The sequence below is a fragment of the Etheostoma spectabile genome, chromosome 3 (assembly GCF_008692095.1).
Source record: "Etheostoma spectabile isolate EspeVRDwgs_2016 chromosome 3, UIUC_Espe_1.0, whole genome shotgun sequence".
NCBI classification, from domain to species: Eukaryota; Metazoa; Chordata; class Actinopteri; order Perciformes; family Percidae; genus Etheostoma; species Etheostoma spectabile.
In genome coordinates this window covers 6,405,781-6,419,923 of record NC_045735.1, presented here as the reverse complement: position 1 = coordinate 6,419,923, position 14,143 = coordinate 6,405,781, and the positions used below count along the sequence as shown (strand labels likewise).

Genomic DNA, 14,143 nt, shown 5'->3' with positions numbered 1-14,143 from the left:
TCCAGCTTTACTTGGTCTGGTATGACCACTAATGTTACCAAACGTTTACATAAATTTTGCTGTGTAACTACATTATAAAGTCAGCTCACAAACTTTATGACTCGTCTCCTTTACTGCTCATACAGTAGCTTGCATTTAGAAATATCCCTTTATTGTCATCTGTGGCTCAAATGTGGTTTTATTTGATGGGATCGAGGAGCTGTTTGGCCCAAATCACATTTTATTGGATACATTTATGTTTATGCCAATTAGTTTAAAGGATAAGGATTACAACTTGGAAAATGCATTTAATGTGTCCCTTGTTATTACACCTAAAAAATAAAAAGACAGAAAGAAAAGTTATGAACTTTTGTAGCCATAGACCGTTAAAGAAATGGAGAAAGTTACGCCGTGGACTTGCGACGGAGAGCAGTGAAGTCTATAAGAAGCACTTTTCCAGTTATGGCTGATCGTTACTTCGCCGCCTCCAACTGAGCTTGATGACGTAGATCTTCTGGTAGCTGTGCCAAGAGAAATCTCAATCATTACAAATCTTGCAGAGACGGCGAGCATATGTATATATAAGCAGATACCATAGGCACAGGCTAATTATTGCTAACTAAAATGCAAGTTAACATTGGCAATTAAACTAAAACAGCTAATGTAAGTCAAAACTGCCTGCAAGCTTCTCCTGTACTTTACAGTAATTATGCAACAGAAAGTCGCATGGTTATGACACGATTGTTGGCGTATTTTTACATAAAATATCTGCTACGGAGCCATGAAGTGAGATACAAGGTAATGGAACCTTTTATACATTGTTGTGTTTCTTTAGAAATAAACAATAGACAATTAGAGTCTTTAAAAAACTTAGATTTTACAGATTTAAAGTTATTCACTTATTATTCACAAAGTGGCGCCAAAATGAATGGCAGTCAATGGAATGCTAACGGCGGATGATGGCTTGTTAGCAACAAAATGGCTCCGTAGGAGGTACACTTTGCGGAGGCTGGCTTGCCTCCTTGAGTGCAACTCCGGTCGCATATTTCATCCCTAATCGATCTGAGCCCGATGCAGTAAATGTGAGCAAAGCACTGAGTTTGTGTTACATAAATATTTTCCACCTGAAATTGGCCATGTAAAGTGTTGATGCGTTGTCAAGAATAGCGTGCACTAAACTTGCACTAAAAAGAATTTGAAGCACCTTGTCAACAGGCCAAACCCAAACATGATTTCTAAATATTGGTCTGAACCCAGCCTGACTCGTCGGGACTTGATCATTAACTTGGGTGTTCACTTTGAAAGACGTGGGGAGGTTAGAAGATGCTACTAAATTGCATTACTATAAATGTGGCATTCAGTCTTTTTGGAGCTTAAACCATATAGGGACTATCATCCGGATATCTCTGTGCCTCTGCTGCTTCAGTTTTGACCACTTATTTTTTTTTTTTATCTGTCTCTGTTGTGTCCCAATGTGAGTGCAATGCTTGATAGTTGGAGTGCTTCTTTAAAAACGGACGCATGCTGCCTTCCTCTGCAGGACCTCAGAAATGAGAAATCACTTCAGTGGAAGTGGAAATTGGAATGTGTGTACCAAGCAATAGGCAACAGAAAAGAGGCCAAAAGCAAGAAAATGAAAAGTTTGTTATATTATGTAAAAAGAGGAAATAATGACTTAAATCTTTAGGCATAACTGAAAATAAAAATTTGTGACCAGATATCTTTTTTTCAGGATTAAGCCAGGCAACAGAAAACACCCAACACAGAACCAAAAGCCTGTCGAAGGGGATGAAAAACAACACATTTCTGTCTCTTTCTCTGCTTTCCTTTCCCTTCCACTCCAGTTCAGAGGTAAACAAGGTGCCAGTCATAACACTCTACTGGCTCCATGCTATTTCACAGTGTGTCCCTAATAGTCATTTTAAGAGTGAGGCTCAACCAACGACCCGTAGCCCTTTATACTGGCGTTGCTGGCAGATTGTGGAGCATGTTTTGGGAACACACTCCTCCCTTTCAGTCTGACAAAATAAAAATGCGTGGTGTCTGACTCAGGCTGGTCCTTCTGGAGCTAATGTGATGTTATGCTGTTGTTCAAGCCAGGACATGAGCTATGAATTAGGTAAGTGTGTGTTTTCAGCTGAGGATATTGCCATCATGTATCTGGCATCTTTTGTCATTCATTCTCCATTTTGCAATCAGTTTATGTTCTGCTTTAGTTGGCCGAATTCACATGTAGCTGCCTGCCTCATTTCATGTAACAACTGTGTCTGAGGAGCAGAATGGCGCTTGTTTTTCTCACGCTCACATCTTTTGGCGTGAGGAATGAGGCAGCAGCAGGCTGTCATCTGTCAGTATCTGCTCCACTGAGCTGATGGTGTGCCAGAGGAAGTCATGGGCTGGAGCTTAGCGAGTCAACACTCCCACCTGGCGGTTGGAAAGCTACTAACATGTAGAAGCTGTGTACATCCTATTGTTTACAGCAGGGATCTTCCGCATGGGGTCCAGAGGACCCATAGGTGGTCCTCAGAGTCAATGCAGGGTCCCCCACAAATTAGTCTTAATTTTTGAAGTTGATTAAAAAATGTCTTAAGTCTTAACAGGAACATAACATATTAGCAAATATAAATCCCCACTGATGATAGGCTTACTGGCCTATAAGTAAGGTCGTCACCATGTGTGTGACATGTAAGTTATGGTTTTAATAGTTCATAATGGTTCTGTAATATGATATATTTTATGTCATGTTTTTGCCTGTTAAGTTTAATTTATTGGGCAATAAAGACAGATTTTAGGTAACAAAATGTCAAAATGAGACAGGATCTTGGAAGTTTGTGATCAATACTGTATGGTGATGTAACAAAGTGGTGTCCCATTTCATAGGGGGATGTTTCCACCCCTAGCCTTTACTCCTTGGTTTCAAGGGCCAAGGGGTAGGGGGAAAGGGGTAAGATGGAGAAATGGGATTCAGCCTAAGATAGCCACACACAGAGACAGTTAATCCTAAGGATTCACTGTGCTACATGCAAGTTTTAACATTAAAACATGTTTTTTTTTTTTTTTTTTAAATACAAAAATTATTAGGCTATTTTACTAGCCTAGTATTCTATGCAAAAAAGGTACATTATAAAGGTTTTAGGCAGCACCACATGTTATTGTAGGCAGGGTTAAATATGCAACTTCCTTTTATACAATATAAGTAATGGGGGTTCCTGCTCCGTGGCTCTGTCAATTAAAGGGTCCTTTAAAATTCCTTAGTAACACAGTTGGATGTTCTCAATAAGAGTTCATGACACTTAATTATACTTACACTTTCCATTTTATTGGCTTTTTGTTTTACAAAAACAGTTATGAGAATGCATAGGCCGAGCCACACTCACACACTGTGGGCTCATCGATGACAACATGGAAAAACAAAATAAATGGGCATTAGGAAAAGGCAACAATTTATTTAAAAAGATAAAAACAACACTGTTTGCAGCTATTGTGAGTACATACATACTCGTACGGTCTCTCACACACAAGACACGACCGAATGACATATGACTGTCGTTTAAGCAAGCACACGCTAAACACATACACACACATTAACTGGCACACGATGCAAACATGTGAGTGAAAAAGAATAACCATGGGATGCAGGGAATAATGCATCATATGACAGACACACGTGAAAGAGATGCATATAACGATACAGTTACAATCAACTCACACTATGTGCATGGACTGTCTATCGATCCTGTTATAAAATCCATGGTAGCCAGCACCAATCACTATTAGCAGCACCCATGGACTCCTGTCTCACTACATCAATAGCGTGTGTTGATGGTACTGAATGTATGTCTTAATACATCTCTGATAAGATTTGCACAATGAGGCTAATCTAATGCTTCCTTCATGTGTGCAGTAACACTGAGAAGTGTTCACATTGAGGATTACATCAATAATTCCAGTGAAGAAAAGCATCTGAGGCTGTTTGAGGGCCACACACTGTCGCTGTTTCTGCTATCTCACATACAATGGCGCCTCATGAGAAAGCAGGCATTATTTCCCTTTCCCGCCCTTCCATTCCCCCGGAGCCGGGCACGCTCACTGCTGCACACCAGCACTGTGACGCATTAAGCAGGGAAGCGTTTGGAAAGGTTTTCAAAGTGAGTTTAAATACACTGCAGTGCAGGAATAACCGCAACAGCTCCTGATGGTAAAAATGAGTTAGCGTTGTGGGCTAATCAATGTCCTTTAGGTTTGCAGCTTGTGGTGAAAATGCACATCAATCAACAGGCTAGGTTCTCGCGTTATGTGATTCCAGAGCAAAAGTTAAATCTGTGGTTAATAAGATCAATGAGCTGACAGCAAAAACACTGTTTTGGGCTGTAGAACCGTTTGACATAAAAAATGGATCCAAGCAGAGAGCAAGTACCTTTCCATTCCATGACAAGGACATCCTACATTTCATACAGTGAAACACTGACAAACAACATAGCTGTATCCTTTTTTTTTTCTTCTTTTTCTTATTTTAAAACTGGTTGTAATGCAGTTCAACTGTTTTCTAAAACAACAACAACTGAATAAGGATAGGGAAACAAAGTGGTTACTGTTCTTTTTTTTAATATACTGGTCTGTACTGAATTAATGTGCGCTTATGAAGAGCATATTTCAGGCCACTTTTTCACGCAAACTGGCTAAACAAGTTTTCAGAGTTAACTCAAGAGGATTGTCCTCGCCTGTAAAACTAGCCTGGATTCTCCAACCGAGGGGGGTGATTCTAGAGAAAGATATCGAAAAGTGCTATAAGAACAAAATTGTCGTTTAAGCAAAAGGTAACAACTAAAAAGGCAAATACCCATTCTCCTGTACCATACTCCTGTATGTTTGCATTGTGCCATTTCTGAGCAGACAAATGCAACACAATGGTGTTATGTAGGGATTATATATCTATCAATACAACAATTTGTTTAGCTTTGTTAATTTTATATATTTTAGTTCACAACATGGGTCAGTGTTTTCATCTTCCTTGCCTTCAGTGAAGTTATTCCTCCAGTTTTTTACATTCCAGTAGTTATAACAGTAATTATATTCTGGTTTGGGGACTTTTTACCTGCCATATAACCTTAGTGAATACTCTTCTTTCACAGACAGGTAAACAGTTTCAAAGTTCCATTTGAATATGTAGACTTCACTTATTATAAGCAAGCAGCTATCAACCATAAAGTTATTCTGTGTAAAAAGCTGTAAATGCGTGTCAATTGTGTTATGATATTGGGACCAGTATTTGGTACTTCTGACAAAGTTTGGGTGAGTGAGTCTGCGTTCAATATGTGCGAAAGGTTCTCCTTAACGGCACCTGTAATCACATAATACCAGTGTACGACTCTACATCTCTACAAGTTTTGTTTGTGACTGGTCAACCAGAGCGCCTCTTCCTCCTACATCCATTGTCCATCTCAGTCTACATCATATCTTCACGCAAGGCACGTCTCCCATTCACCTCCCTCCCCAACGTCACCCCTTGTCCTCCATTAATCCTACCTCAACCAGCCTCAAGCAACGATTTCTTCTTCGCTAACTCGAAAGCCCCCCCCAGAAGCAGATACTTGGGCTCACCTCAGAGTCTGGCATCTTTGTATTCTGGTCTTCTAACGGTACTTCATGCTGGGAACACCGCATGATAGCAATAAAATATTGTTTTTAAACTATTTCATCAGCATGACAGCAAAAGCCTACTGCTGTGATATATAGTCTTATATCTACTAGGTGGTAAGGATTGGAATTACTGTACTTGTCTTTTATTATTAGTATTGTTGGAGGCTGAATATATACCCTTGCTCTTTCTTCGGCACTCTGAATCGGAGCTCCCAGAAACAAAGGAGAAAAAGATGGAATAAAAGTAAACATCGGACAACCATTTCTTTGCCATTGCTAAACCCAAGAACCCCAAACCAATGTGAAGAACTTCTCAATCCTCGTCCCTGTGCCAGAACCTTTGGTCATAAAACAAAACTACTCCTAACTGGTTTTTTTCACAACCACTTGCGCACCATTGAGATAAAGGTCATGCTGCGGTCTCGGTCCTCTTCTGGCAAGCAGGTTCATGTGCTGGCTGGTGTGTGTGTGTGGTTGGCTGTCCTTCTCTTTTCTCCGTCTCTGAACATGGGCAGGGTTACAGATACTGTCTACATTGGGGGAGGGGCAAGACTTTAACCATTTAGGAGGTAGACAACCAACTCGTAGGTGCACATCATGATGGCGGTGTTGGGGATCTGTCGTACCAGGTGCGTGGTGAGGCCGCGGTACAGGGCGCGGTAGCCCTCCTCTTTGGGCACTGTTGTCAGAGTCTGGAAAAAGGAGTTATACTTGGTGCCCTCCTCACGTAGCCTGGTGCGGATCACTTCTGCAAAGTAAATAAGAAAGGAAAGGGTTAAAACGGAAATGAACGGGCTTCTATTACCTAATTGCTAAGCACAATCTCTTACCATGGGGATAAGCGATAGACGTGGCACAGGTCTTGGAGGTGGCAGCAGCAAGCATCATCCCGATAAAGTCGGAAGCATCTTTGGACGTCTCTTCTTCCTCGTCCATGTTCTGCGGCGCCTTGGCCTCTAAGAGGCGACGTTTGATGTTTTCATAGATCACAAAGTGGATCACAGTCTCTGAGATACCGGCGTAGGATGCCGACATACCCCTGTAAAAGCCACGCAGGCCATCTGTCTGATACACCCGCCGCATGCACTGAAATGCACTCATCCTTTGCTCGCCACGATTCCTAAGAAAAGGCAGTAAAAGGTAAGTAAAAAAAACTAACTTAAACACAATAACAAGTGTAGTCATGAAACCTAATGTACAAATTCCTCACAGACTCCTGGGTTACATTTGAGCCCCGGTAGAAATTCCAATTTGCACTTGGCTGAGGCCAGTGCAGATTGTTGGCGGCGGGTAACCAGGTTAAGGTGTATACATGCAGCAGTATCCCGCTTTCATTTGGAGTACTCTAGGTAGAATATTCAGGGTTCTCAAAAATAGGAAAAGGGCTTATCCCGGTTCATTGAAATGGGTTATGGGGTTTACATGCTCAAACACATAAATGTGATTCTCTAAAAACTGGTTGTTCATATTCATGCAAAAGCAAGCAACGAGGGTTGGTCCTGTGTGGTTATGAGTTTTTGCAATAATGAAAAACATGTCAAAGAGCATATAATAACGGCTAGTCCCTCTCTTGGGAAGGGAACTTTGTGAAGCTCACACCCTTGTGTCATATTTACCTAGCATCTAGTTGTAGACGGGTCTTTATGAGCCATATTGGATTGGTTGCTGTGATGGCTGTAAAACCTGTGGAGGTAAAAAAAAAAACAACAGCAGCATGATTACATTTTGCTCAAAATCTAATAATAACAATATCAGTCTAAGTGTCAAGCTGCCAGTGGCACAATAACTGTACAGTATAACTAACAGTTGCTTGGAAGCTAGGAAGCATACCAGTAGAAACATATTTATAAGAGGGATAGATATATATATATATATATATATATAAGTAAGTGGGATTGTCTGGAATCTGGTAATATAATAACCATTATGGAAGGCTACACTGGCTAAGCAATTTACAAAAATGTCTGTGCTGACATAAATACATTACATTAGAATAAGTTATAAATTAGCTTGAAATTTTGTTGCAATTTCTAAACCGGATTACTCGAGAACCAATTGTTGTCATGATGCATGTGTTGAGTGAAGAGTTCCTGAGATATTTCACAGAGAGTAATGGTGTGCAGAGATTTCTGCACAATGTAAATATGATAACATTTCATGTAGGCCAGTCTCATTAGGAGCTGAGCCCCCCTAAAGGTCTGATCTTAGAATCACCGGTGCTGCTACTTCCAACGTGTACTCCACTACACCTCAAAGGGAAATGTTGTAATGTTTACTGAACTACATTTATCTGACAGCTTTTGCTTTATTGCTTCAGGCTGGGCTTGTTTCTGCAAAACCTCACTGAGTATCAGATACAATAAAAACTGTTGAGGAAATATTTTCCTTTGACATTGATCTAGTATTAAACGAGATCGCTGCACTCTGCAGCGGCGAAACAAGCTACAATGTAAGTTAATAGGACAATTATCCAGCTTATATTTACGTTCATAAAAGTGCTCGTTTTGCCACTGACAGACTCAGATTAATATTCTAAGTGTCTAACATTATGGAAAGGATTTTCTAAGGAGGTCAACCTTTCTATTAAAGATTAAGATACTTTTTTAAAACATAAAAGTCCACAAAATTGGGTTCACTAAACCCACCAGACTCCATGTAAATAATCTATTACATGATAATAAAAATGTTTAATAATCTAAAAATATTGCATTCTAAAACATTTCTAAGCTCTAAGCAGCGCTTGCTCTGGCTGTCTTGAGCCTGCGCATAGAGAGTGTGCGACTATAGGCTACGTTTGGTCAATGTTTTTCTTTCATTCCAATTTCGGGTCTATGAGTCACGGTGAAAACAGGGGACATTTCCTGGGACAAATCCAGCCGTGGATAGGTCAACAAAACCAGGGACGTCTGGTCACCCTACATAAAAATAAAATGTCATGCAGACAGCTTTGATGAAAAACCTGCTTCTTATTCATTGACCCAAATAGTGAAGGGGGTATAGGACAGAAATGTGTGACAGAAAGAAAAGAACCAGAGATAAAAAGAAGCACAGGTCTGTGGTGAGTACTCACGCAGACCCAAGTAACTCCTCACAGATGCAGCTAGAGACCCCTGGTGATGCGGGGGTCTCGTGCCCTTGCGAGAGGGGAGCTACGGTGGAGTTAAAGCCGAAAACAGACACAGGCTTGTGAGGCAAAATGCTTGGCATGCAACCATTTTACTTCCCATTCCAGATGACCTAACACAGCATATTCAAACTTTGTAAAAAAAAACCTAGACATTAAACTTGACACTAACACCAAGTTTTAAAGGCCCAGTGTGTAGTCGTTTATTATCAAAATTGGTGTCACCCTTTCACATACTACTCCTTTTTCATGAATATTTACCACCACCATCTATTCCAAGTATTCCTTTCAGCTTGAAATTTTACATCGACACAAACTGGGGTAGACGCTCTCTATTCATGTGCCATCTTGAAATACGTTAGCCGGTAAGGGACATACTGCTCCGCCTCTCGCATTTTCGCTGTCACATGATAAACTCACAGTTGCTGCTAATAGGCCTCCACGATTTGGGGAAAAATATGAATCACGATTATTTTTGCTTAGAATTGATATCAGGATTCTCTGCCACCATTTTTTGGACTATGACAAAACAAATTGGCAGTACCAAACCAAGGTTATTATAGTTTTTCATTAGTTTTTATTTTGTGTTGACATTTTGTTTTCAAATTCAGTTCAATTTTTTTTTTCTTAGTTTTCAAATTGGGTTTGCTAGTTTGGTTTAGTTTTTATTTTTTGAAAATGCTTAGATTTAATTTAGTCTTTTTTGTAATATGGATTATTAGTTGGGGGATTTGAAAAGGTCAGAAAAAGTATTGTGTAATAATAAATCGACAAAAACATCATACAATTTAAGAAATATATATGCACAATGCAGCACAATGCAACGCAGCAGTAAGTGCAGAATGTGTTTGACGTGTCCAGGAGAAAAACCTAAACAGCCAACAGACTAAAGAAGACGTACATTAACAGGTGTTTTGAACTTTGGTTCGGGTAAAGTGGCGAACTTTTAGAAGTCAGTTGACTCACACAGTTGTGTAGACATCCCAGTATTAATCCACGTATTATCCATTTTATCTGACACGGTCATATTCAAATAGGACTCTGCTGCTTTCTTCCGACTTTCGGTACCGCCATGAGGCCAGGTGAGGGGCATGGACTGTTTGTTGTGTTCAATTTTACATGAAATGTCGGAATTTCTCCGTTCCTAGTCGGAAACTATACACGTCTGCGGGAAATGGCACGGTCGCAAAGACAAAGTTGTTTGCTCTATTAAAGACATTGACAAAGACAAAAATTAAGGACATTTACTCGATAATTTTAACTAAACCAAACAGATTTTTTTTCCGGCACCTATAGCACATTGCATCACCACAAGCCTGTAAACATAGAAGTCTCAATGAAGGGAAGGGAGAGCACTGCAGCCCTCGGGAGCGCTTCAAAGCCTACTTTATAATCGGTTTAAAACTCACAGAAGAAAGTAGCAGCGTTTATGATGCATTCAGCTTGTAAATTTAAATGAGAACCAAAGTCATTAAATATAAATATCAAATTTATTTAAAAATTAAATTGTGAACAGGGTGAATCAAGATTGCGATTTTACGATTAATTGTGCAGGCCTAGCTGCTAATGGGTACAAGCCTCGCTTGTAATGCTGCTATTGGGTATTGTCGCTTACCGGCCCCAGCAAGTTTGAAGAAGCAAACATGGAAGACCCTGCGTACTCAGAATCCAAATTTCAGGAACAGGAGTCTTCTTCGGCCAGAAAAAAAATTATTATTATGAAAAGAGCAAGAGACCGGCTTTTGAAGCGTGAAGGCTACCGTAGCTGTAAGACATCCTTTAACTGCGTGGTGCAAGAGAGGTGATTGCGAAATATGATCTCAACGCCAGATGGGAGAAATTCCTACACATTGGACCTTTAACAATTGCTTTGCACATGCACATTTACATGTGTACTACTTTATAGACATACAGCTAAGGCATAAAATTCTACTACACCACATTTCCAGTATTCTTTGCACATTTATTTGACAGCTGGTTCATTTTCAGAATAACATTTTACTTTAAAAACACCTACACATCGTTTAAGATTAAATGAGTAACTAGCAGTTACACCAAAGAAAGACGTGTGTGTGTCTCCCCCCCCCCCATTTATCACAATGTTTCATTTACAGTGATCCCGATTACAGAAAAGTTGTATTGAAACTTAAGTCTTCTCTCCTCTCAAATTAATCATCTCATTATCCCTCAGATTTTTCTTTTGACCATTGGAGGGTCCTGAACCCTAGGTTGGGAACCACTGGACTAAACTAGCTAACTGTATATAAAGTAACTCAAACTAGCTCAACCTCAAGATAACAATAGCATATATAATCATTTATCACATGTTTCTGCAGCATTATTACTTTTACTTCTGATACATTGTGTGCATTTTATTGATAATGCTTCTATACTTTTAAGTAGGATTGAGAATTCCAGACTATTCTCTACACAACCCTGTTTCAGTTTGGGGGGGTTTTCATCTTTCTATCAAGTGGACATCCATTGTTAGCCATAGCAGAAGCCAGCTCTGACCGCTGCTGTAGGTATCATGTATCATTGCACAGACAAGATTAATTGCTGCACTGTCAACTCCTCATCACCTGTCAGTCCAGCTCAGTCAGTTGTGAAGAATAAGTGGATCGACACTGGAGAGATATGTAATGACCAAGTTGACCTTGACTGGGTTGTCGAAAAAAGTCTGAGCCTGAACCTGTCAGATATACCCATAAATACATACAGACATACTGTACACAGTGTAAGCGTAAGCAGTACACCGACATTCTAATGGTTTAGCATTCCAGGCTGGATCAGAGTGACATGAGAACAGATAACCAACCCTTGAAATATAAAGGGTCAGAGAATAATGAGACTGTATTTAAAATGTTACTATTTTACATAAGCTCTTTTATTATTGATGCATGGCAGTGAGTGTCAACCTGCCACCTCACGTATATTGTTACCTGCCATTCCAGCCGACAGCATGTGCACCTGCGTGGAGTCGGGTTCCAGAACACCGTTCAGTTTCTCTTTGGCAGAGGAGTAAGCAGCAAAATAGATTGCTCTGTTGAAAGTAACAAACAAAAAGGTTACAATTATGTTACAACAGTACAACAAGTCTACAAGCCATGTTTTAGGGTTTTAGTGTAAATATAATTAATCCCAGCCAACAACAGCCAGACCGCTATATCGGCGGGCCGGATGGAGAGATATATATATATATTCATTCATCTTAATGAGCTTTAAAGATGCGTGTGAAGCTGAGAGCAGAACCAACTGTCTCAGCAAATCTGCTTAGTTAAACAAAGAGGCTATTCAGGAACAAAAAGCACATTTATTTGACCAATTATCTTGTTTTCGCTAATTAAAAAAAAAAAAAAAGGTCATAACGATCATGTTCATGCTCACATCTAAATAGAACTGCTTTTCCCACAGTTCTTACAGCACAACGTGCAGTCTGGTTCATTTGCCAAATGTGCTGATTCAGACTGTTAATGATGCTCAAAGCTCATCAGTCAAATTATTAGACAGCGTTTGTGTGTGCATTCAACGTGAAATCTGCGTCACAGTTCAGGAGGCCTTGTTGCCTCCACCGCGTCAGCATTCATTCATGCAAGATGCTAACAAAACACTCTACGTGTGCTTAGCATTGGCAGCTGGTTGCTGCAGCATTAGCGGCTGCCATTAGCCCCCACTTTGCTCCTATTGTTACTACAGAGGGTGATTAATGATCATGGCTGTTATAGTGTGTTGTTACCTAACTGCATTCAGTTACAGTATTTCCAAGACATAGACCAAATGCTGTTTTTGATGCTGCTCTTGTTGCCGAGTTTCAGTGCAGAAACATGCAGAGAAAGCCATGAAGATAATGGAGACCTAAATGACCATGTATCCCTAATGCTTCTTTGTTACCAAGTAACCTGTTGTCAGGCTCCCTGTTGTGGTTACGTAATAACACTGTTTCTTACAGCCATGTCTCCCTGAAAAACAGCCCATGTGTCCACAGCTTGCCTTAATCTTGTATTGAGCCAATGCGTGTGGCGATCAAAAGGTGACTGAATCCGCTACCATATAATAAGAACAGCTGATATCAAAGCTGTGTGTGAAACTGATATGATAAGACAAACAAGGAGCCCCTGGTGCGGAGATTAATCTATCCAGAGAGCATGCATGATGCCAGGACACCGGAAGTGGCTGACCCAAACGGAGTGCATCCGTCGTCAATGTTATCAATTACATCTGCGCTTCTGTTAAATATATCTGCTGTGAAAAAAAGACTTTTCAGAACAGACATTAGTGAGTCTGTTAGGCTACTCTGCAGCAGTAGGGAGGTGGGGTTATTGCGTGTAAAACTGCTGTCAATGCGCAACATACGTCTGCTTTCTGCTACATGTTAAATGCCAACATGCTGATATTCAATAATTAACATGCAAGCCGAGGTGCTTGTTGCAGGTAGTGACAGCTGCGTTTCAAAAGGAATAGCACTATTAGCTTCATAGTCTTTTAAGTCATACTCTAAGGAAGTACACATTGCTAAGAATAAGATGAAAATGACATTAACAGGGGACAGATTACCTGGATGGTGCCACACCCACCAAGTTTGGCCCCAAACCCCTGAAGAGAGAGCGAGGCCCTTCTTTCTCCAATATCAACCTGAATACAAAACACACAAACACAGAAAAAAAAACGTATATCATGACTATACCACCGAGACAAGGTGCATCATTTATGGTCATTACTGGTGTATACAAAGATTTTCTAGCAGCGTTGTCCAATTCCTGGTAGTCTTATATATACAGTTGAAAGTCCAATTAAAATTTGATTTGATTCAATTGAGGGGCCTGCGATCAATATGAGGCAATACCATAAGCCTGTTAAACACAATCAGTTACATACTGTATGTATAGATATTTTTTACTCTGCATTGATGACACTGGATCGTTGATGATTAAATCTGTATATGATCTATATCGATGTACGGTTACACCCCTAATAGGCAAGGCTGGCATTACAACAGATTCCCAAAAAGAAATGAACAAAAACAGATCCAAGGAATAGGGAAAAGTTGTCCAGTTACAGCCACGACAGTCTGGCATTTAGGGGTGGGTCTCACGATACAACATCATCACAATACAATATTATAGTATTGCAATTTTAAACATATTGCAATATTCTGCGATACATTGCAATTTATAACTTTTTTTCCAACTTCAAATTTTTCCCAATTTCAAATGATGTTTTATCTAAAAAGATACATTTCTGTTTGTTTTCACTTCAATTTTATTGCTGTAAAATGGGATTGTCAAGCAGACAAAGTGACCAACACATATAATCAAAGATCAATACTTGGCGCCTGTGTTTCGATACAGTATTGCTACTGAAAATGTTTTTACGATATTTTGCTTTGTCGATTTTTTTACC

The 14,143-nt window shown here is 39.9% G+C and overlaps 1 protein-coding gene across 1 annotated transcript in view; it reads right to left on the bottom strand.

Annotated features, from left to right (window-relative positions):
• Nucleotides 1-3,276: 3,276 nt before the first annotated feature.
• Nucleotides 3,277-14,143, bottom strand: part of LOC116675403 (solute carrier family 25 member 36-A) — a 16,136-nt gene continuing 5,269 nt past the window's right edge. Inside the window, exons 3-7 of the mRNA XM_032507245.1 lie at nt 13,298-13,375; nt 11,686-11,786; nt 7,236-7,302; nt 6,450-6,739; nt 3,277-6,367 (exon numbers count right to left, since the gene is read on the bottom strand). Coding sequence (XP_032363136.1) covers nt 6,174-6,367; nt 6,450-6,739; nt 7,236-7,302; nt 11,686-11,786; nt 13,298-13,375 — 730 coding nt within the window. The 3' untranslated portion in view covers nt 3,277-6,173. The remainder of the gene's footprint in view (nt 6,368-6,449; nt 6,740-7,235; nt 7,303-11,685; nt 11,787-13,297; nt 13,376-14,143) is intronic.